Source organism: Myxocyprinus asiaticus, chromosome 38, assembly GCF_019703515.2.
Source record: "Myxocyprinus asiaticus isolate MX2 ecotype Aquarium Trade chromosome 38, UBuf_Myxa_2, whole genome shotgun sequence".
NCBI classification, from domain to species: domain Eukaryota; kingdom Metazoa; phylum Chordata; class Actinopteri; order Cypriniformes; family Catostomidae; genus Myxocyprinus; species Myxocyprinus asiaticus.
The window spans coordinates 37,152,665-37,178,624 of NC_059381.1; the positions used below are offsets into that span (position 1 = coordinate 37,152,665).

Consider the following 25,960-nt stretch of genomic DNA (forward strand, 5'->3'; position numbering starts at 1 on the left):
TCACCAAATTGGAATGCCCAATTTCCAGTGCGCTCTAAATCCCCGTGGTGGCGTAGTGACTTGCCTCAATCCGGGTGGCAGAGGATGAATCTCAGTTGCCTCCGCATCTGAGACCGTCAATCCATGCATCTTAACACATGGCTTGTTGAGCGTGTTACCGTGGAGACATAGCGTGTGTGGAGGCTCACGCTATTCTCCGTGGCATCCACGCACAACTCACCACGCGCCCCACAGAGAGCAAGAACCACATTATAGCGACCACGAGGAGATTACCCCATGTGACTATACCCTCCCAAGCAAATGCGCCAATTTGGTTGCTTAGGAGACCTGGCTGGAGTCATTCAGCACGCCCTGGATTTGAACTCGCGACTCCTGGGGTGGTAGTCAGCGTCAATACTCACTGAGCTACCCAGGCCCCCCACAATAATTATATTTCTAATATACGTACTATTATACAAATATTTCTGAGACACTTTACCACACCTACACCTAAAGTTAACCATGACCCTTTCTTATCAGCACAAAAAAAGTAAAAACATATAAATGCAATCACAGTAATTTATTGTAAATGATGTCAAAAAGCAGTACAAAAGTAGTCTAAATGAAACTGCTGCATTAGAAGTGCTCTCTGACGGCATACAATAGCTTTGTATGAGGTAGAGAGTGGATTAAAAGTTATTAATCACAGTAAATCATCTCCTGATCCGCTCCGAGAAGACGTCATATCTCATTAAAACAAATAAAATGGGCCACAAGACATGTGAGAGCCAATGAACATTTGACATCACTGATGTAAAACCTGGCGTAATGCTTCTTGAGGTGGAAATTGTTGCATGTTTAAATGTTCATTTCTCTAATAATAAGACTTAATATTGTATGTCATGCTGCTTTTGAAATTCTTATATGCTTATAAAATTAAACTCTTGCCTTTGGCTCACCATTCAATAATTATATTTTTTAGCAAATGAAGCAACACTTGTCTAAGAGATGCATAAAGCTTTAGATAAAAAAAATAAAAAATAATAATCCATCATATTTTGGTCAAATCATTTTGAGTCTCATAGGCTTTTCAGTTCTTACTGAACTAATGGCTGTTATTTATCCTGGAGCTGTGCCATGGGACTTCATGCTGAGCTCTGGGTAAATGACCTATTCAACAGAACCCACACGCACCAGTGGACCATGTGTCTCTACACTCTATTATGAAATAACTGTACACCCAGTGCTAAAATAGCCCTGCAACTAAAGGCTGAAACAAATTTTATACAAATACACGTTTGACCACTGCATTGCTAACGGTCCGGTTGAAGATACATAACGTGAGTTCTTGCATTACTGTGGCAGTAAAAAACCTCAGCCCTCAAGGGGGTGATAGAGTTACCCTCAAACATCTGTGCCATTAAAGTGGATGCGTTATTATTAAGGTAAGTTACTATAAATATACAGTACTGACTTTAACTTACTCAACAATATTCTCTTCAAACTGTTGCTCTGTCATGACAGCAATGGAACTTAAAGAGAGAACTCACCATAGAAGCAGACAGTTTACACTAATGTCCATTATAGCACCCCTTGTGGCAACGCTGATAATGCAACGCATTCTTGCGTTGTGTTATTAATTGTTGTCTGACACATTTTGGAATGCAACTACACACCAAATCGAGCTTGCATAGCTAGCAGCGTTCATGTACTTACTTAGAGTATATTTCAGCTTTTAACCCTCTTATTTTCTTAAATGGGTCATGTCATGAGGAATCACATTTTCCTTGATATTTTGACATATAAGAGGTCTTTCTACTATAAAAGCATCCTGTAAATTTCAGAACTCTAAATTTAATCGCTAATGCAATAAAAACATTTATTAAAACCAAGCTACAAAAACACCTCGTTCTCTACTTCCGTGACTACCCTACATCGCTAGGGGTACATTAATTCATGACGCCTCTACAGCAGAAAACATTAACGCCTACTTTGACCTCAATGCACACTTGGCCTCGCCAACTGGGGTTCAGTTTGTAATAAGAGAGAGAGAGAGAGAGAGAGAGAGAGAGAGCAGGACAAACAGGCCTATTGTGGCCTAACTATTCCTGAACACCAAAAGGGACCCATCTCGAATATTTTGAATTATTTTTGTATTTAAACACACTCTATACAGGCATCTTTGACCACTTGATACATATCTCGTGCCACTTTTAAAAGATGCGGTGTCAAGTTATAACTCTGAAGAGGAGAACCCACTCTCTGTCATTCAGCTGCCGCCTCTTGCTGTTTTGAGCACAACCACATCATGATGGCATTCTTTTGCCCACCTGCACTATTTTTAATTGCTGGTGTATGAAAACATGAACTAGATGGACAACTTTGACCATTTTGATGCTTTTCCGGTGATGTGTACATTAGTGCAGGACGATACTCTTTGTGTGTTCGTCTTATTTTACCGTGCTTTGGACTACTGTATGTATGTGCATCATGTGAATGTGTCTTCTGTGTATTTCAGCATGGATTGTATGTTTTTTTTACTCATATCCATGTTGATTGCTTTTGAACCAGTCATAAAATAATTCATGCTTTGCAAAGGAACTGTTATTGAAGGATGGGGCAGTTAAAAACACTTGGACCCGATGCAAAACAATAAGTAAACAGTTTCATTCATAAATATTTCAAATGTCTGTTTGATAGTTTATGGTGCTAACAGTGTTAACAGTTGTGTTTGAGATGAACAGTTTAATATATTCAGGTGCAATGTGTTGGATGTGCATTATGTCTAAACCCTGAAATGTAGTGTCATAATATTTTGGGTAGGGATGTGCCCAAAGCCGAATAGCCTATTCAGAAATGCATGAATAATAACTTCAAAATTAATAATGGATTCATCTGAAATATAAAAAAAAATATTAGTTCAACTGATAATCCAAGAAACACAAGCATAAAGTGACATTGAAAAATGAACATATTCTAAATTATAATGAATTTATAAATCTGTGCAGCCATTTTTTCCTTATGAATGAAAATGTGCACGGTGTGATTTCAGATCGGATGGGCACGGCCTCGACTCCGTTTGCGGTCTCTGTAAATTGTGCGGGTCTGGAGCTTTTCAAGTGTAATAACTAAGATGTGACATCATAGACATTTCAAGAAGTGGAAAGTGTACATGTTAATGTATCACACGATTCACATGTGATTCTCATGTATTTATGTGTAGCCTAAACCTGAGCGCGATATTATATTCCTGACCTGAAGTGATGATTTTACGTCGGAGCTCGTCTATACATCTTTTTAAGTTGACCACATTTATATTCACATCAGCAATTAAATACATTTTCTGGTTAAGACTTTATTCTGAAAAAAGTTCAAATGCACTATAATGGTTTTAAATTATGTAAAACAAAGAAACTGAAACTTTTTTTTTTCTTCTTGTTCTTCTTTAAACTGTGCTAAATTTGAGAATGTTAAGTGTTCTTGAGCTCTTAACATTATTATTATAAATTATTATAACTAAATAATGGTGTCCTATCGTAAAAATAACCTGATAGACTTATGAGACTTTCCCCTGTTTGTAGGATATGTTGATTTATGATATTTCTTTTAATGCTTGAATTTGTATTTATTATTCACTGAAAAATGTGTGCTTGACAGTTCACATTTTGCATGACACCTCCTGCCTCCAGAATAATGTTGTTACACATGCACAGACAAATGAAAATTCTGTTTCATGCAGATATTAATATCTGAAATACCAGGAGAAACCAAAGTTAAAAACATATTCCACAGTTAATGTAGCCAACAAATTCAGCTTCATATGGTAATAAAATAAAATAATTTTACTATAATTTAATTCAATAATAATTGTATAATAATAAAAGTAATAATAACAATTATTATTATTATCATCATTATTATTATTAGGCTATTATTATGAAAAGGCATACACAAGGCATATTTTATTAATAGAAACTATAAATGTAAGAGTAGCATTTAAAAATGGGCGTTTCATTTAGTTTTAACGAACTTCCGGTTTAAGCCCCGCCCACACCCGGTTCTGTCCGAATACAGAGACAGATAATTTTGTCATATGAACAAATACAGATGATGGCTTTGTTGCACACCCCTAATTGTGGGGTTGTTCATTCTCTTTCGGTTGAGTTTCAAATATGGCTGATTTCGAGGGGCTGCATGATGTTAACCAATTATAACAGTGGGCGTTAAAGTGTTAAGAAGACGCTTAGGCCAAAACCGAGCATTTCATGACCCCTTTAAGAAACTGCACCCTCCATTTGTCCTTCGGGTCATTTTTGACACGTATTGAAAACAGTACAAATTGCATGAATTCTTGATTAGTGTACAACAGCACTAAAGGCACCCCCCAACGAAAATAATTTTTATTGTGGTCTCAAAGTGAAAAAAAAAAACATACCCATTGCAACGAATCTATTCCTTCCTACTAATGTCAAACAATTTGGTCCAGTGTTACAGGGGTTTAGGAAGGTGCCGTAATAATTCTTTCTGCCATCTAATGTTTTTGGAGACCTTAAGCCCCATTGTACCCTATCATATAAAATCATGTTAGTGAACTTATTAACTAACATATTACCTTTTCAAAAATGTAAAAGTACTCTCTGTGTGTGTTTTTGTGTGTGTGGACATGTGAACCTACTAAGCTAACGGGAGTTAGACTTATTGTAGATTGCATCTTATTTACTCATATTTGCCTGGAGCAAATATCAGATTTTTTTCCAATATGCCTTTAGTTTGAACAGCCTGGTCGGATTTAATGTGATTTTTATATCAATCTAACTCAACATTTGCCATTTTCACACTTGATTTCCTGCATATTGACATGCTATTGTTTAAAACTTTTTTTATTCTAGTGAATGCATTTAAATCTTGTTTAAACAAAATAAAACAATATTATAGGCTTAGACTCAGTCAAGTGTTTCAGAACTTTTGATCGGTAATGTATATTGTCAAATTAAAAAAGAATAAGAAAGAAAGTAAATTTTTTGGCTCAAGTTTTGTGATTTTTCAGTCGTTTCTTGGGCTGAGATTCTCTGAATTTATCATTTTTTTTTTTACGTTTTCTTTACAATGTGGCAAGCACTTGACCCTCCTTGTTTTTTTTTTTTTTTTTTTTTTTTTTTTATTGTTGTTGTTTTAAGCCTTTATTTTGGGTATGCCACTGAAACAGGAAATCTTTAAAAACACCTTCAGAGCTTAAAGGGTTAATACTTAGTGCTTTTCGCTGTCAATGAGCTTTAAGGGTTAAATTCTATTAAATGGTTACATGGTAAAAATCCACCTCTGTTCAACAACATTATACAAATGACAAATTGGACAAAATTCAACACAGAATGTCCATGTATAATGCCCCCAAAAAGTATTTGGAGCCAAATATATGAATGTCATTGCATTAGAATTATTCAAAATGAAGACAAAACATGTGACACATCATATGTACAGTAGGTTTGTAATAAAGCAAGTTGATGATTGCAGCAGTCTTATAACAAGTCATTCAGCCTCAGTCTGTCCTGCAGTTCTCTAACTATGACTGACATCCTGATAGAAACCTTTTCTGATGTGTTTTTGTTTTAACAAATTGCAGTGTAACACACTGTATTACAAATGGCAACCAATTACTAATTATTCCTCTACTGAAAGGAATTGGAAAAACTAGCTACATTTTATTAAAAATGTGACCTTAATTTGTCTTGCCTTTGGCAGTGTCATTAGCCTGATGCAGAGTGTTTACAGAAAAAATATTCTCAATATTCTGAAGAGAGAAATTGTCTAAGAAACATTTTCATATTTTATATTTTCCCATTAAGCATTTTTCACAGATCAGTGAGCTTTAAACTATTCTGAGTGTCAAGAATCTGAACACAGATTAGGTCCTGAACTCATTTCAATTGAAAAAAGCAAGTTCACCCAAAAAAAAACATGCAAACAAAAAAAAAAATAAAAAATAAATAGAATTCTGTAAATGTTTACTCAATATGTCTCATGTTGTTCTAAACCCATTTGCTGTCGTTTTTCTGTGAAACACACAAAAAGAGAATTTTTGAAGTATATACAAACAGCTCTTTTCCATACAATGACAGTTCACTGTGACATCTGTCAAGCTCCATAAAGTACAAAAACTGACAAAAATTAAAGTCTTTATTCAATGAACATCTTTCTCACACCATGGCTCTCAAATCAAATATGCCACGTTGAGGCCCAGATATACTTCATACAAAATCAAAGAACGAACAGGTATGATGTCATTTAGAACAAAATCTTGCCAAAAAGAAGGTGTTTTTGCATTGGTTTCGGTGGTTCGTAACAGCTCGCCTGGTCGAACTTTTAGGGAAACTTCTAACCATCTGCTGAACACCATCTTGCTGCCATTGGTCCACGTCATCAGTTGGTGTGACCTAGAGCTCCACCTACTACTTGTAAAGTTTGTAGGAATGATGCGTGAGGAGGATCTACAGTAAGTGCAGGCTTTTTAATTAAACACAAGGAACTCAAAACTCAAAACATATCCATAGAACTAACTGTTACATCCATACAGGTTAACAACTGACAAAGACAGTGAGAACATGAGGGCAATATATACACAAGAACTAACAAGGTTAAAAAGACGCAGCTGGGATCAATCAAGGGGAACAGAGAGTTTAGAGTTTTTTTCAAACTAAAAGTCCTAGTCAACCTAGCGACCTCTAGTGGCTGCTAGGGAGAATGTCCCAAGTGTTACAGAGCTCCCCATCTAAGGAGTGGCTCCTGACGCTCCATAACACATAAATCAAGACAAAGAAAAAAATAGTTCATAGGAAGCGTAGACTCAGGGGGCAGAGCCGCAAGAGGCGAAGGCTCCGGAGATGGAGCTACAGGAAGCAAGGGCTCAGGGGCGGAGCAGCAGGTGGCGGAAGCTCTGGGGGCGACCTCTAGTGGCTGATAGGGAGAATGTCCCAAGTGTTACACTACTTTGTTTACGTTTTCCAGTTAGTATTCAAAGTGAACACACCGACTTGCGAGACCATGTCATGCAATTTTTTTGTTTAATTACTCTACAAAAGGAATCAAATGTACTCAAATACTCTCAAGTGCCCATTCACTCATGTGTCATCTGCAGCGAAAGCCATTGACACATCTGCCCAAAGTAAGATATGTATCTATCATCATTCTTTTGTCTGTATTTTGCCCATTATTACTCTTTTATACACCCATCTTTGCAGTAGTATCAGTGTCATCATAAATTACAGTAACAGAATGTAATCAGTGCATGTTATGGCCGTGAATAGCGTGTTAGCGCATTAGCGTCATGAACTCAGAATGTAAACAAGACAAATTAAACATTTCTTTTGCATATATATTACTTTAAATAATCATTGAGTGGTTAAAACAGCTTTTTTTTACTGACCTCATGTGAATTCTACTCATAGAATGAGGCATAAAGCCATTGACAACACATTTTAATGGTACATTATTTTAGGTTTTACATGTAGCGTCCTCATATCTAAACACCTCCCACAGCGGTGTGACTGGTGTCTGAATGTTTGGAAACAGTATACCATTGTTCGGCTGTTTAGAACTTCTTTTATCCCTGAACGTAGAAGGAAGAAGAACATCTCCGGAAGTATATTGGGACCTTTAGACATGTTGTGTCATTGTTGGTCAAAAGACATGCGAGAACCAATGACATTTGATGTCACTGTCATCCATCCTGCACCCTAGACACAATATTTTATTTGAAAGTAAGAGATTATCAGTGAATGACGACTTAAATTTCTGTCTGTTCCATACACAAAGTTATGGTATGACTTCAGAAGACTTGGACTATAGATGAAGTTACTGTTTACAATCAAACGCTCAGCTGCGACACTTCCAGGTTCTTTTGGCATGCCAGAAAAGAACTGCTGTCAAGGTACGCTTAGTTCAAATTGAGCTGAAAGTGCTGCAAATGTGCTGTTTTCTGTGGTTGAAATACCCCATTTTTCCATAAGATTATTGGAGATTTGGGCTTCTTTAAATTTCCGTCAGGATCGGTGGATCAGGACAAACTTAGGATTTGACATATAGGCTAAATTGAAGTATGATATTTTAAGGATCACCTTTATTGCTATCGCGTCTGCTTTATTTGTCCCAATTGCCCCACAGCTGCTGTTGGTAGCTTTGAACGGTAGCTTTGTTCTCCACTTTTTCTCCCCAAATTGGAATGCCCAATTCCCAGTGTGCTTTAAGTCCTCGTGGTGGCGTAGTGACTCGCCTCAATCCGGGTGGTGGAGGACGAATCTCAGTTGCCTCTGCGTTTGAGACCGTCAAACCGTGCATCTTATCACATGGCCTGTTGAGCGAGTTACCGCAGAGACATAGCACGTGTGGAGGCTTCACGCTATTCTCCACGATCCACGCACAACTCACCACGTGCCCCACCGAGAGCAAACCACATTATAGCGACCACGAGGAGGTTACCCCCTGTGACCAGGGTCGGACTGGCCGTCGGGAGAATCGGTTGATTTTCCGAACAGCCGGTCAAAGTAACGGCCGTGGCACAGGGGCGGACTGGCCATCGGGAGAACCGAGACTTTTCCCGATATGCAGAAAAGGACAGATCACCCCGGGCCAATTTCTCTTCCCAGTCTGCCCCTACATGTGACTCTACCCTCCCTAACAACCAGGCCAATTTGGTTGCTTAGGAATCCTGACTGGAGTCACTCAGCACGCCCTGGATTCGAACTTGCGAGCTACCACAGGTGTGGTAGTCAGCGTCAAAACTTGCTGAGCTACCAGGCCCCGCTGTAAAAGTATTATTGATTGTTAGTAACTATCTAGGTTCATGATAGGTTCTATCTGATAGGTTCATGGTAACTACTTTGTTTACTAATGTTAACAAATGAAGCCGTATTGTAAAGTGTTACCATTTTACCTATAGCGCACAATTAATGGCTTTCTTTTTTGGGGTTTTATGTCCTTTTGGAGCTTGACAGATGTGGTATAATTGTATGGAAAAGAGCTTTGTGAAGATTCTTCAACATAACAGCATACAGGTTTGGAACAACATGAGGCTGAGTAAATAATTTTAATTTCTGGTTGAACTATTCCTTAAATGCTTGTTCTGTCATGAAAATCTCTTTAGTCTAGGACTGAATTTAGGATGAACTGAGAACTTAAAGACCTGCCAAGATCTAACAAGCTAACTGGTTTTCTATGTATGTTCTTATATTTGTGATAGGCATCACCACAGTGCTAACCATGACCACACTGAGCATCAGCGCCCGCCACTCTCTACCCAAGGTCTCGTACGCCACAGCCATGGACTGGTTCATCGCCGTCTGCTTCGCTTTTGTCTTCTCCGCCCTTATCGAGTTTGCTGCTGTCAACTATTTCTCCACCTTACAGGACAATAAGGAACTTCGGCGGGTCAATGCGGCCCGTGCTGCGGCCACAGTGGCGACCAGCATTGATGGAGAAGTCATTTCGGTAATTTATACAACTACATGACCAAATGTATATGGAAAACCAAACACCACATCCATACATCCAATAGTTTTGGCCATATATCTCCATCTTTTTCTTGTCCATTCAGTCCACCCTTTCAAGGCTTGTTCTCGCTTGAGCTGATAACAAGCACACTAGACAAAAGGAGACAGCTAGAGTCCTCCCTAGCCGTTTCACTGTTGCAGATTATGTAATCAGTTTGATGTAGCAAAACATCCCAGTAAAATCATGGCAGGCTCACAGGGACAGGGTTCTACCCTCTCTATCTTGCATTGATTGCTGTAGACGGGAGATGCAATCCCAAAGTATTCCTGCCCTGAGTGAATAAATGTGGGCAGTAATGAGCGAGATGGTTCACTATGTAGAAATGCTTCTTCAGCTATATAAGTTAGGCAACAAGTATCCCCAACCTTGATTAGATCAACAACAGCTTGTTATAAAGTAATTCTCTCTTAACCCTGTGCGACTGCTGTGTGCATTTTCCATTTCCCTTTTTGATTTGTAACTAGTAGCACTTAATAAACAAGCAAAAAAAAAAAAAAAAAAAAAAACAATTCTAGAGCAAATAGTTTTCCTAAAAATTAATGTCCACATATGTGGACAGCGGGACTAAGTTGTGAAATTTTAAATAACACTAAGCTATAGAAAGTCTGATTTTGTTTATGTTTCCAGGAGTGTTGGTTATTCATGTTTTTGAGACATTACAGAAATTACAGCTGATTTTCTGTAAAGCTGAATTAATAATTCTTATTCAAAGTAATGTCCAGCATCATCCAATCACTGCCAACCATGTTAAAATAAAATGATACATTATAAATTCTGAATCTATGTACTGATTATCATTGTCTCATGTCTGCCAAACATGTTGAGTGATCCAAACATCATCTGCAACCTGAAACTCAACGTTTGGACAGATTTTACGAATGAATGCACTTAGCTGCATAGAGAGCTATAGGATGCTCCCTTGCTCCCTATTTAGTGAAAGACTTAACCTCCAGTGTGCTGTCTGTCTGCACTGGCCTCAGAACAATTTGAAATGCACCTTATTTTCATCCTAACTCCATATAAAGCCTCTGAAAGCAGCATTTTTCAGCTTTTGGATGAACCCATTGATTCTCAATGTGAAAATGCACAGTAAATATACAGTAGGAATGCATTTACTAACGTTAATGAATAGAACCGTATTGCACAGTAATTACAAACTAAAATATTACAAAATGTATATTAAAGGAAGTGAAATGACCCACAGATGTGTTAGAATTGAAAGTTATTAAAAATAACTAACATGTTTTTTCTACTTTTGAGGAAATGCGGTACAAGTTTCCACATATGTGGACATCATGTTCATAAGGGCGCTGACTTGCGAAAAATGAACAGCTTTTTTAAAGCGCCATATCAAACGAAACTAGAGACTCTACTCTTTACAACCAAACAGGTTTCAATGAAAAAACATAAAGAGATTTCTTACCAGAGGCACTTTTGTTGGCACTGTGTCCGTAGGAACGCTTCAAGGATATCTACATCATGTTGTGTCACGTGACTCGGTGTGTCAGAAGTTTAACCCTTAAAATGCAGTCTAGAGTCTTGTGAACAGGATTCAGTTGGTTTTTATTCATTTAAGTTATGCATTGCTTATAGCGAAGCCAAAATACAAAGTCCACACATGTAGACATGGGGTCACACAAGATTAAAGGTGATGTAATTGTTTCAATATTAAAATACGTGCTCCTATCCCAGTTTAATGTGCAGAGACAACTATAAGTAAGCCATACTTATATATTTATATATATATATATATTTCTGCTGTCTGCTGTAAGTAAGTTTGATTTGTTCTCTGTATAAACTGTGTGTTGCCTATACAGCTGGAGTTTCGCTTACTGCCCCCTGGAGAAAACAAGTGATATTTCAAGCTTGAATTGCTCCTATGGTAGGAATATTCCTTATGGTCCGGGACATGATTAATTATGTCAATTTTTTGAACGTGTTATTTTGTATTGAATTAATCACACTGAATTAACGCATTAAATTGACAGTCCTGGTAATAATGTTTGGCGAAACATCCGGTTTAAGCAATTCTGAGGCTACAAGTGTAAATAGAGATATCTATAGCAAATGATGCTATAAATTATTATTATAAAATTATTATAAAATTATTATAAAAATTATTATGATGGTATGATAGCTCATTTGGCGATCATTGCATTTTATACACTTTACATATAGAGCCAGAGACAGGACACAAAGCAGAGTGTGAATGTCCCATTTCCGTGGGCATTTAGCCTAAGTTAGTTACTGCCTGTTGCAGTGTCAAAAATAGCTATGGTATCATGGCAGCGTGAGCAGGTGCTCCCTGAGCGATTTCACACTGCAGTGAGAACGACACAGTGATCTACAGCTGACACTCACAGCTTGGAAACCTGTTCAGAGATGGAACCCAGTCAAAGAACTCGCTCCATGCCAAAACTTTCCCCAGCAGTCAGCATTCAGAGACAGCTGTAGCATTGCGAAAAAAAGACAGAAGACATCATTGTTGTTCACCTGTGCTAAAGAGCATATTCAACAGTTACAACCTGCCAATCATATTATATTATCACATTAAATGATTATTATTATTATTATTATTTTTTACCTTACTGGGGACTACTACCAAAGTCTTTCTAGCAAGTCAGTCCACTGGCGGCCATCTTTGGAATGCTCACTGGAAGCTATTTCCAGTCATGAAAGCACAGCTCCTATCTCCTTGAATGGGGGAACACCGAAATTGCCAATATGGTTGGACAAGATTACGAACTAAGAACATTTCAAATCAGCAGTAAAACCTGTCAACACTATTATCATAAATTGTGCTTCATTACCTCAGATTACGCTAACAAAATGCAATATTTCCAGCTTGTATAGCTAATGCGCTGACTGACAGGCGATGTCTGTATCTAAAAGGTGATTCCAATTTCTCCCATTCATTTTAATAGAAGTGGCCTGTCTCTACTAGTCTCTGCTAATAGTTACTGACTTTCAATTAAGGTAATTACTTTTAAATATATATTCTTTGGAATGCTCTCTGGAAGCTATTTCCAGTCATGAAACACTCAAGGTTCTACTGTACCTGCCAACAACGTGCTGACGGAGAATAGTATCATTGACAAGTACTCATGCATCCTGGAGTATATATATATATATATATATATATATATATATATATATATATATATATATATATGTTTACTGGGAGTAGTATCATTGACAAGTGCTCACACATCCAGGAGTATAAAAAATACAAAATAAATAAAATTAAAATAAAAAATGTTTACTGGGAGTAGTATCATTGACAAGTACTCACGCATCCTGGAGTATAAAATAAAATGTAATAAAAAAATAAAACAAAAATTAAAAAAAAGGTTTACAAGGATTAGTATTATTGACAAGTACTCACGCATCCTGGAGTATAAAATAAAATATAATAAAAAAAATACAATAAAAATAAATGTTTACAGGGACTAGGATCATTGACAAGTACTCACGCATCATGGAGGATAAAATAAAATAAAATATAATAAAATAGATTAAAATAAAAAAATGTTTACAGTGAGTAGTATCATTGACAAGTACTCACGCATCCTGGAGTATAAAAAAATACAAAATAAAAAAATAAAATAAAATAAAATAAAATGTTTACAGGGAGTAGTATCATTAACAAGTACACACACATCCTGGAAGATAAACTAAAATAATACAAAATAATACAAAATTTAATTACATTAAAAATAGCATGCTGTCAGGGAGTAGTATCATTGACAAGTACAAACGCATCCTGTAGTATGAAAATGAAATGAAATTAAATGAAATGATTAAATTAAATTAAAATTAAACATAACATTCTGACAGGGACTAGTATCATTGACTAGTATCCACGCATGATGGAAAATAAAATAAAATTAAATAGTTATGATGTAAATGAGAACTGTGACTGGAGCACATCGTCACATAGCAGCAAAGTGACAGTTTGAAAATCAGACATGTCATTCATTTTAAGATTTTTACATCATGATCTAAGAGTAGCTTTATTAGTGTCATTACCAAACTGGATATTCAATATAATTTTAATTCAGAAATAATGTATTTATTTTATATATTTAAAGTTAATTGACTGCTAGCCAACTTGTTGTGTTGGTAAGTCCAAGGCTATACATCTTTTTCTCCAAAAAATGTAAATACCATCACAATAAAATATGAAAATATCAAAACTCCACACCATCATACATTATACCAATAGACACTAGAAGGTTGATTAAGGCCATTTTCAGATCTTTATTCCAGGACATATGATAAATATATGTGCCCCTTGTATGCATATTGCATAAATTTAGAGTGTACATATAACAAAATTTGGCTCAGTTCCATCATCGGTTTCTTGTTCTAATGTAATCTCTTTGTATCTCTGTGCAGCATCCTCTGGACCCTAGCGGCATGTTGAAGAAGAGGCTGAACTCTCTTTCTCAAAGAGATGTTGCTGAGAGATTCTCCAGGCCGTGCCAGTCTGATTTCCGTCAGCAAGGTTCTGCTGTACCTGCCAACAACATGCTGACAGGGACTAGTATCATTGACAAATACTCACGCATCCTTTTCCCGCTATCTTTTGGGGCCTTTAACCTGGTCTACTGGATTGTCTATCTCACCAAAGACACTATGGAGTCCAGGTAGGAATCTGCTGTTGGTTTGGTTCAATTTGCCTTGTCACGCTTTGTGAGAATATAAAGAACAAATTGGGCCATAATGTGGGTCAAAATATATCATTCACCGCCTTGAAATGAGGATGCTGTTGTACTGGGAAGGAAAGGTAGATATCCAACTCAATGAAAACTTAAGTTTCAGCCTCAGCACCACCCACTGTCTGTTTACTGACTGTCTGATGCATACTGTACACAAAACTGAAAAGCACTTTCTCTTTCTGGCAAGTTATAATCCTATTGGCTGGCTTTTTGGAATTTCTGAGAGTAAAGTACACAAACACTGGATTAGCCAAAGTTTTGTCTGAGGCACGTACTGTTGTAGCAAGTTAACTTGTTATCCTCAAGGAAAACTGTATATTCCTGTAATGTCTGTGAAATAATCTGTACTTATTATTTTTGGACGGACAAAACGTTTGATCACAAAGTCTCCACACATTTTCTTTGTTGGTGTTTTCTGTCCAATCGTTCAGGGAGACTTCCACACCGTGATCAGTGTTGGGTATAATCTGATTAGAAAGTAATTAGTTACTGTAATCTAAGTAATTTTAAGTCAAAAGAAGTGTACCACATTACATAAAAAAGAAATTGTAATCTGATTATAGTTAGTTAAGGTAATTACTTTTAAAGAAATATTCTTGGTTAATCTCAATCGACCGCATAATGTTGATGACCACAAAAATTTATTTCGAATCGTCACTAACAAGCCAAGCACAAAATACTGTATGGCACTGATGAGGGACTGCTGCGAAGGGTCTGTTGATGCTCCTCTCAAAGTTCACATAATTTCAACTTTGTACCCGTTGCCAATCAGCTAATGATTACCGGACAATTCGGATGAAGTATCATTACGAGGCCAGTGCTAGCAATAATAGCAGAATGGCATACTACCATACTACTCTTACTATTTCTGTTACACATAGATATGTCAGTAGAATGGGTAGTATGCCATTCCGGACACGGCCACTTGTCCGGAATGGACATGCTTGATGCCCTGATGCGAATCATGTGCATTCCATATCCAATGCTGGGTAGTAACAGATAACATGTAGTCTGGATAACGTAATCAGATTGCAAAAATTAAGCACTTGTAATTAGATTAAATTACATTTTAAAATACTCTGAGATTACAGTTACTTTTTATGGATTACATGATTACATATTAATCAGGCAAAGGCTGACAAAATTGTTCATATTTTATTGATCCTAATTATTTTTCTTCTTTTAAAATATTTAAACTTTTTCATTCTAAATCAGCCTACTGTGACATACATTTGATAAGTGTTCGAGTGTTTTCGAATGGAGAAAGACAAATAGCGAGTAACAATCCTATCAATGATCATATTTTGATCAATTAATTACGTTTTCTTTAATGCATTCAAGCAACATTATTTCAAAATGGTACAAGCATATCCTACTCAAATGCATGTGAATTACATCAGAAGTAATCCACAAGTAATCCAAAAGCAATTAGATAAATAACCTTTAAAGTGTAATCCAAGAGATTACGTGACTGACTCCAATTTTAGTCCTGTCATTTGTAATCAGTACTAGATTACAATTTAGAAGTAATCTACCCAGCACTGTCAACATCCAAAGTAGATAGCCACATCCTGCTGGACGATTCATATTGTGATAGATGAGAGTTTAAGAGATTTAATGCGCATTACAATGAATACGCAACCTTTGGGGACTAGTTGTTTCATTTAGTTTACCTCCCACTTAGACTTTGGAAAACATTATATTCCAAATATATAAATATTTTCATATATTCATAAATATTATTAATGTGTAAAACATTTAAAATATAAATGCTTATTTTTTTCTATGTACGTGCTGTCACAGTTAAAGGGAGTGCAGCAATGAACAAGGATGAAATACAGATATTATTCTGAATTAAGCGGGAAAACAAACATTTCTGAGAAAAGTGTTTAAGAACGCAAGTTAAAAGTAAAGTAATTTGTAACATGATTTCGTTTTTGATGAAGTAATCTGTAGCAATTTTAGAGTAACTAGTAATTATTAATTTGTAATGGATTACTTTTTTTGAGTAATTAACCCAACACTGTCCGTGATTTGATATTGTGTCTACGTCTATTTTTTGGTATATTCTATTTTAGAGACAACCAGTCTATCAGACAGACAGATTAACTGGTAAATTTGTATCTTATTTTTTCATTTCGTTGTCGCAAATATATGGACTACAGTACTTCAACTTAAAAACTCCATTAAGGAAAAAAAACAAAAAACAGTCAATTTTCTGTCCCCTACTTTACGTAACGTCTCAAAGATTTCAAAGCTTGATTAAGTCTCAGAGCGGGACAGTGTGTAACAAAGCTAGAAGCGAGCTGCTAAAGCTAGCCATCTCATCATGCCTGTGTGATTGTGGGGACTGTTGTGCTGTTGACATCCCCTCACCGTGACAGGACACTGTCTCTCTCCATAGCTCTGAAACACTGCTACATCATCGACTATTGCATGCTTGGCCCTTCAGTTGAGTTGTGGCAGTCCTTCTGCTGAGCAGAAGACAAATGTAGAATTTTGATGATAGGACATGTATATTTCATTGGGATTTAATTCCTGGCCAATGCTGAGACTAATTTGGGGTTTGATGGGGTACATTTGTTCCCTGATATTTTCTCATACACCCCCTATCCCCCTAATATTCCTTGTGGAATCACGTTTGAAACCATAATAGGAGTGCTGTGTCTGAGTAAGATATGACATTCAAGAAACTCCTTGTTTTTTATTCAGCATTATCAGGAGGTTAAAAACATACAAAGCCACAGAAAAATCAATGGATATATACATTGCAATACAGGATGTATTACAGGCCCAAATTAAAATGCTGTCATAATTTACTCACCTTCATGTTCCAAACCCATACGACTTTCTTTATATTATGGAAGACGCAAGATGTTTTGAAGAATCTTTTTGGATATATGCCAGGTTATAACACTCTTCTCCTTATCTGATCATTATTTGATGAATCACTGCTGACATGATTAACAGAAAATCAATTAGCCTAATTTACACACTAGAAAGGTGGTGTGTTTGCACGGAAAAGAATGAAAATGACTTAATTTAAACAGTCAATTTAAATACGTTATTCCAACGCTGAGTTAGCCTGCTTAAACTAGATTGCAGGTGGTTAGTGAATAAGGTGCAGGGCTTTGCACTGAAAAATACACCCAAAAGTAGTGCAGCTTTTTAGTAAATTTGCCATTTAATGTTTAAAATGAAAAGGCCTTCATAGCAATAGCGTATTATTTTTGATTTTTTTTAAAGAAAACATAATTGAAGGGACATTCAAGGAATAGTTCTCCCATAAACGCTAATTCTATCATCATTTACTCACCTTTTTTCTGTCTCAAACTCATATGACTTTCTTCTTCTGTGGAGCACAAAAGAAAATATTTTCATAGATGTTTATAATGTGACCACTAGAGGATCAAAATGTCACACACTGACCTCTTGGCTGAAACGAGACCTAAAATAATCTCAAGACAGACGAGTAAGCATCTGTGTGGTAAAAAGGGGACTTGTGCAGTTGTTAGCTTAAAGGAATAATTCACCCAAAAATGAAAAATTCTCTCATCATTTACTCACCCTCATGCCATCCAAGATGTGTACTACTTTATTCTGCTGAACACAAACAAAGATTTTTAGAAGAATATCTCAGCTCTGTAGGTCCATACAATGCAAGGGAATGGTGACCAGAACTTTGAAGGTCCAAAAAGCACATAAAGGAAGCATAAAAGTAATCCACACAACTCCAGTGGTTTAATCCATATCTTTAGAAGTGATATGATAGGTGTGGGTGAGAAACAGATAAATATATAAGTCCTTTTTTCTATAAATTCTCCTGCCTGCCCAGTAGATGGCGAAATGCATAAAGAATGCAAATCACTAAAAGCAAATAATGTGAAAGTGGAGATTTAGAGTAAATAAAGGTCTTAAATATGGATCTGTTTCTCAGATCTGTTTCTTCTAAAAATCTTCGTAAATAATGAGAGAATTTTAATTTTTTTGAGCGAACTATTCCTTGAAGGAGCTATTTCCACCTGATCTAACTCTAAAGGTGAAGTGTGTAATTTTTTGCTGTTAAAATATTTTCTCCTTTCCGAGTTTAATATGCAGACACAACTGCACTGTATGTAAGCCCTAAGTAGGTTGATTTACTCAGAAAAGTGTAAACACTGGGGCTGTGTGTCACTATCAAAACATTGCTCTATTTGTTTGAGCACCCCAACCAACCTTCTGGCAACTTCTGGTTCAAACTAAGATGTGAGTTTTGGGTGAGACCACCTGTTTCTTGATCAATTTGATTTGTAACTAGTAGCACCTAATAAACAAGCAATAAATAAATAAATCATTTTCAAGTGTAAATAGTTTTCCTAAAAATGTATGTAAACATATGTGGACAGTTGTGAAATTTAAAAAAATACCAAGCTATAGAAAGCTTTCATCAAATTGTTTATTATGTTTCCAGGAGTGTTGGTTATACATGTTTTTGAGATTACATCAGAAATTAGTATAATTAATTCTGATTCAAAGTAATGACCAGCATCATCCAATCACTGCCAACCATGTTCAAATAAAATGATACATTATAAAGCTATAGGATGCTCCCTTGCTCCCTATTTAGTGAAAGACTTAACCTCCAGTGTGCTGTCTGTCTGCACTGGACTCAGAACAGTTCTAAATGCAAATTATTTTCATCCTAACTCTGTATGAAGCCTCTGAAAGCAGCATTTTTCAGCTCATGTGAACCCGTTTATCCTCAATGTGAAAATGCACAGTAAATATACAGTAGGAATGCATTTACTAATGTTAATGAATAGAACTGTATTGTACAGTGATGACAAAATACAATTTAACAAAACTTATATTAAAATGAAGTGAAATGACCCACAGATGTGTTCATGTTGAAAGTTATTCATAACTAACATGTTTTTTTTGTTTGTTTTTTTACTTTTGAGGGAATAATGTTGCAAAATACACACAAGTAGACATCATGTTTATCAGCGCGCTAATGCGCAAAAAAAGTATGCATTTTTTTCAAGTGGAATATCAAACGAATCTAGAGACTCTACTCTTTACACCCAAACAGGTTTCAATGAAAACTTAGAGGTTTCTTACCAGAGGCACTTTTGTTGTCTCGTTGTGCCCGTAGATGCACTTCAAGGAAATCAACACCATGCTGTTGTGTCACGTGACTCGATGCGTCAGAAGTTTAACCCTTAAATGACAGTCTAGAGTGTTGTGAATAGTATTCAGTTAGTTAAAATTAATTGAAATTATGCGTTGCGTAAAGCGAAGACCAAATACAACGTCCACGCATGTAGACGCGGGGTCACACAAGGATATTCATTAATCTAAATATTTTTGTTGAGAATAAAACCCATTAATTACTATGTAGGAAAAACTGCATTACACCTTGGGTGTATGCTATTTTTCAATAATTCAGTAGTCCGATGTCAACTATTCTTCTTACACCACGATTATTACATTTCTGTATACAATTCAATGTTTTATCTCAAGCCATTTTTCAGGTTTTTGTCCCTAAAACATGGGCCTGGGTAGATCAGTGGTCAAATACGCTGGCTAACACCCCTAGAGTTCGCTAGTTCTAATCCCAGGGCGTGCTGAGTGACTCCAGCCAGGTCTCCTAAGCAACCAAATTGGCCCGGTTGCTAGGGAGGGTAGAGTCACATGGGGTAACCTCCTCGTGGTCGCTATAATGTGGTTCGTTCGCGGTGGGGCGTGTGGTGAGTTGAGCATGGTTGCCGCGGTGGATGGCGTGAAGCCTCCACATGCGCTATGTCTCCGTGGCAACGCGCTCAACAAGCCAAGTGATAAGATGCGCGGGTTGACGGTCTCAGACATGGAGGCAACTGGGATTCGTCCTCCGCCACCCGGACTGAGGCAAATCACTACGCCACCACGAGGACTTAAAAAAAGGGAATTGGGCATTCCAAATTGGAAAAAAAAAAAAAAGGAAATAGGCAACGCTGCTGTTACTAGTTTAAAGAACATGGTGGAGTGATATGGAACTGAAATGTGGTCAATACTTTACATTTTCAGCAGTTTGATTCCGGATTCATTTTTTCCATAGGAATTTCAGAACATCCCTAATGTAGACAAAAGAAAAAGTCCTACACACTCAAAAAATAAGTCATAAAGTAATAATATAAATAGCTTGCAAAATACGATAAAAAATATAGATGCAACATTTCGGTCATCTTATTCTGGCTTCCATTAAACATTAAGTGCAATACCAACAAATTTAAAATATGACATTAACAGTCAAAGCAGCTGTTGACAATGACGTGACCAATTACCAATACTAATTAAGTAAACAATGTCAGGTGGGCCTAAGATATACACTTTTTATATCAACTTTAACTTAAAATCTTGATTTTAAGAAGGTCCTTGGGCATGCATGTGCGTCAACGTCCCTTAAATCCTGAGAATATATTTGCAGTCCAAGGAATATTGCAATTAAATCAAATTTTTGCATAATATTCTGGAAATAAATTGTGTAATATTGAATAGCCTGTTCTGGCAGTGTCCTAAATGTGAGAGACTTTTGTTACAAGTTCATTTATGGGAAATTCAGCTTATTATTCACTGAACGTGGATCACAGTTTATCTGTCCTCACGCCACCTTGTTCTTTTCAAATCCAAAGGAAAAATGAACTGAAGAAAAGAAAGGCTGAAAGCCACTATAAAGGAGCTGCCCCAGGACAAAAGAAACATAAAAAATATCTCCTCTCTCTCTCTCTCATACACACATTCAGTCTGTGTGTACGTCTCACAATGAAATCATAGTGGGCACTACCAGCGTAGTGGTGGGTTTTTAATGAAAAGTTCCATTCAGGCGCAGACATTAAGGATTGTGTGCTGATGTGTGTGTGTATGTATGCTCTAGTTGCACAGAAACTACCTGCAAGCGTTAAGCTCTTCGCTTTATTGCCCACTGGAGTGTCTGACGTGAGAGGGAACGTTTCTCTCTCATAAATCAAAGGCATTAAATGTCAGCGCAGCCCGAAATCCCCCTATTTTCCCATCTTCAAGCAGCCCTTTGCCATAACTTTGGTGTAATGATCATTCAATTACTGCCCCTCTCAGAAATGGCAGGAAAAGTTGGATGTCTCCAAGACAGCCATCCAGATTTATCATATCTTAACAGATTCGCACAGCACAGTATGAGGCACCTTTAAATGTTTGTGTGTGTGTGTATGAGTGTGTCTGCTTCCGTTTGTTATCTGCGACTAGGTATCTTACCAGGGAGCATTAAGTGGACTTAATTAGAAACATTAAGACGTGCTTTTGAAAACCCATTTGACCTATGATGTTTACTCTTGTCTGGATATTTAAGTGAAACTGGCAAAAGGCTGGGCAAAATTTTGCATACAGATGAACCCCATGGTGTTGTGCGTTATAAACAGTTAGACTATTATAAAGTCAGGTGTACATCTTTCACTCTTACGATTCATCTTTGACATTGGATGTTGTGTATTGATTATTTCTGAATTTGATTAATTATGTAATTGGCATAAATCATGTTTACCTGACTAATACATTGTTAAACTTGATTCTATTCTGACTTATTCTGAACTTATTGGCTTTAGTAGATTACATTAAATCTATATTACCATAAATCTGCGCTAAGGGTTGGTACAGTCTAAAGGCCCTGCTTTTGATAAAGCATGAAGCATGTCAACTGGGATCTTTAGCTGGATCTCATGAAATGTTTCCTGACCATAGCATCATTTTTGCAAACCAAAATTACATGCTGTATTGCACGTTTATCAGCAGTTTCCCAGTGAAATGTCCAGCGAGGGGCACCAAAAGTGAGTGAAATTATGTTGTAATCAGACGAGGATTTTAATGTGAATTTTAGATGGAGGTTTTAATGAGTAAAATGAACCTCTGTAACCTAAAACTTTAGCCTAAACCTCACAAATAGTTTCCTAAAAGATGAATGAGAGGTGAACAAAACAGACATCCTTACTCTAAACCAACCGACAGTGTCATTGTCACAAAAGCAGCATAAAAAGCACATTTTCTGAAGCACTCATGCCATTTTGTGTCGCTTCTATGACACTTTCGTCTCACGTGTCAGCTTTCGTGCTTAGCTGGGCTTGAACCATGGTCCTCTGAGTCCAGTGTTTTGATAGTGGTAGTGTGTGAGTAACAGAGCGAATAATATGTGTTTATAAAGTCATAATCAGCAGTTGAACTCGTTATCTCTGTGAAAGTTAATAAAACATACAGCTGTTGTAGCACCTCTAGTGATCAGTTCACCAGGAAACTGTAGCGAAACGTAGAACGTGGCGCATAAAACTCAGTTTGCAAAAATTTCGTTAAAGTAATTTTCATTCTATGAGATGAGGTTGCAGACCTTTTTGATTAACTATTTGGCTTTAGTTAAGTGTAATAGACTGTAAAGGCTAAAAGAAAGGACCGTTTGGGACAACGTAATGTTGATCAACCCGTCTAAATAGTATTAGTCATGACCTCTGATTAATGTTAAGAGTAATAGGAAACTATAAAACTAAGCAAAACTGCTATTTGGGTAATGGTATGTTGATCGGCCTTATCCAAATAGTAATTTACCTCTGACTAGTGATAATGTTACAGTAATTAAGTGTGTACAGATCTATAGAACTAAACAAAACTGCTATTTAGAAATCGATGAACTGCAGGAGTAATCTATCTAAATGGTATTAGTCATTTGCCTCAGGCTAATGATCCAAAACTGACAAGTTGGCGTGCTGAGTGACTCCAGCCAGGTCTCCTAAGCAACCAAATTGGCCCGGTTGCTAGGGAGGGTAGAGTCACATGGGGTAACATCCTTGTGGTTGTGTGGTGCTCACTCTCGGTGGGGTGCATGGTGAGTTGTGCGTGGATTCCGCGGAGAATAGCGTGAAGCCTCCACATGCACTAGGTCTCCACGTTAGCGCACTCAACAAGCCACGTGATAAGTTGTGCGGTTTGACGGTCTCAGACACGGAGGCAACTGAGAGTCACTACGCCACCATGAGGACTAAAAGTGTATTGGGAATTGGGCATTCCAAATTGGGGAGAAAAGGGGAGAAAATAAAAAAATAAAAATAATAATTCAGTCAGATTCAGTCTTAACTAAACTTAAAAGTTTACACGTGACAAAATAATGAACGACTCGTATCAGAAGACTCGAGAGGTGAACTAATAGTAACAGCAGTGTTACCAGATCTCTCAAGAAAAATAAAAAAGACCTGGTCTGGAAAAACATGCAAAAAAAAACAAAAGAATAAATAAATAAAAAAAGGGACTTGCCTCAAACAAAATTGATAATAAGCAATACATTTTATTTATTTTATTTTATTTTTTTCATGTGGGGGAATTAGCAGCATAGAAATCATAACAAGCCAAGTATAAAGTAGCCTATATAAAATAATATCTTTTCAATAAATGTATTATTAATGTTAAATGTATCCTCAAAAATATTTTAAATATTTCAAAAATACATCTGGCCAAAATCAAAATCAAATAATAAGCAAAATCTTATTGTGGGCTGAATTATTTTATTTTAAGCATGTAATAATTATTTAATAATTACTTTTATTCTTTTATTTTAATTGTTTGTTTTAATTGCAGATCTGCTTCTCGGTCAGATCCTGGCAGCATCAAATCTGTATCAATGCATCATATCTAACAATAATTCAGTGAAGACTTGGAGACAACTGAGAAATTTACTTTTTACATCTAATAATGTTTTTCTTGTACCTGGATTAACCGTGCATGTACAGTCCTGGGCAAAAAAATGGGCCAGGCCCAAAATGGCAAAACGTTAAGCTTTTAATGGTCTTAACAACGTCACTGGTCAGGAAATTTGCAAGAATGGAACAAATAGATGAAGTGAATTAGTATGGGGTAGTTTTTCCCTTTGATTTCTTTAAATGTTTAAGACTTGTGGAGAGCTTTTTACAGAAAGAAGAGTCAATGTTGTTCCACTCAATGCTGATGGCTTCAAACTGTTGATGGACTTTGCAGTGTAGGCAGGAGCAAAATAGCATCTGATCGTTTCTCTTTAGAAAACAACTTTTCAATTGTGGGAAACAAGCCTTTCTGCTATATTCTCCTGTACTCCAAAGCATTCATTGACTTTTCACAGTGAAGCAGCTCATCAGTACTAGCAGCTGAAAAGGCTCCCCACACCATGACACCTCTTTCTCCATGCTTCACTGTGGGAGAGATGCATTCACTATTGTATTTCTCACTAGATCTTCGAAGACACCTCTCTGGAGCATCATCATGCAACTAAAATCCTGATTCATCAACTCTGCTGAACCACTCTGAATCAAACTTTCCATATTCTGCCAAAAATTTCATTCTGTCTTTGATGTTTTTCTGAGACAGCAATGGCTTATTAACACATGGCTTATTCTAGACACAAAACCTGCATTAGATAACCTTCTGGTTATTGTTCTTCTCGAAACAGTCTTGTTTTCTGAGGTCTTGAAGTCTGCTGACAGTTTTTGTAGGCTTTTTTTCCTGTCTTTGAGAACTATACATTTCAGCAGGTGGTCATGCCTGCATGAAGAGGCTTTGGGCCTTCCAGGCCTTCCTTTCTTTCTGGCAACATCACCTGTTGTTTCAAAGCGTTGACCTATTCTCAAAATAACTGATAGAGAAATAGGGATCTTCTCTGCCTATAGGGTCTTGTAAACTTAAGAATAACTACAGTTGGCCTGATGCACACCAGCTATGTGGTTTCTGACAGCAACCCCTGCATGATATTTAGCTTTTTTTGGAGCAGATTTTCTCACTCCTTTACCTTGGGTTTTGACAATACTGCATATTGTAGATCTCTCCTTGCTCTATCACTCCTGGTTCCATTTATGAGCTTGTTATCAGGCCTTTGAACTAATGACTAAGCTTTTAAGAAAAAAATGGTGGCACAGAAGTGCACCAGGAGTGCATTTGTTTAAGTCATACTAATTTAAATGTTTTGCAATTTTTGGGATTGGCCCATATTTTTTTATTTTTAATAAAAGTGTGTATACTTTATTATATATAGTTGTCTAAAAGGTCTACAGCATGTCATAGAAGGCTAACTCAACAGCATGCATTAAGGCAAAGAAATGTGTGATGCAGCAGTTTCCTTCAGAATCAAAGCACATGCTTATCATGTTCAATTACAGTCTTAAAAATAAAGGTTGTTCAAGGGTTCTTTGTCGGGGTGTATGTTTCCATAAAGAACCTTTACCATCTGTGGAACATTTCCATTCCACAAAAGGTTCTTTGTAGTGCCAAAAGGTTCCATAATCCATAAAAAGGTTGTTCGCACTAAGTAATCTCAAGTGAATATTTTTTGAAACTGGTGAAAAGTTAACTCACTGCAAATTAATGGTGTGATTTCAATGTCTTTGGTGAACATTCTCAAAATGTTATCAGAATTATTCATAAGTTAATTATTTAAACATTACTACATAAAAATAAATAAATAAATAAATAAAAAACATGCCCTTGATTTATCACAATTTTTAACATAATCATTTGTGTTTCTGTTGAAGAAACAAACAACACAATTCCAATGAACTGTGATGAAGTAGCCTATTTTTTTTTTTAGACAATTTTTCCCTGATTGACCAAAAAAAAAACAACAACATTTATTTAGTTTATTTATTGGATAATATATAGGATATTATAGGATATTTATTTATATAAATTTATAATTACTTATATCCATGGTTATTATGCGGTTT

The 25,960-nt window shown here is 36.5% G+C and overlaps 1 protein-coding gene across 1 annotated transcript in view; it reads left to right on the plus strand.

Annotated features, from left to right (window-relative positions):
• The window catches only part of LOC127429138 (gamma-aminobutyric acid receptor subunit alpha-6-like), a 54,677-nt gene that overhangs the window by 20,789 nt on the left and 7,928 nt on the right, over positions 1-25,960 (plus strand). Inside the window, exons 8-9 of the mRNA XM_051677983.1 lie at positions 9,212-9,459; positions 13,921-14,171. Coding sequence (XP_051533943.1) covers positions 9,212-9,459; positions 13,921-14,171 — 499 coding nt within the window. The remainder of the gene's footprint in view (positions 1-9,211; positions 9,460-13,920; positions 14,172-25,960) is intronic.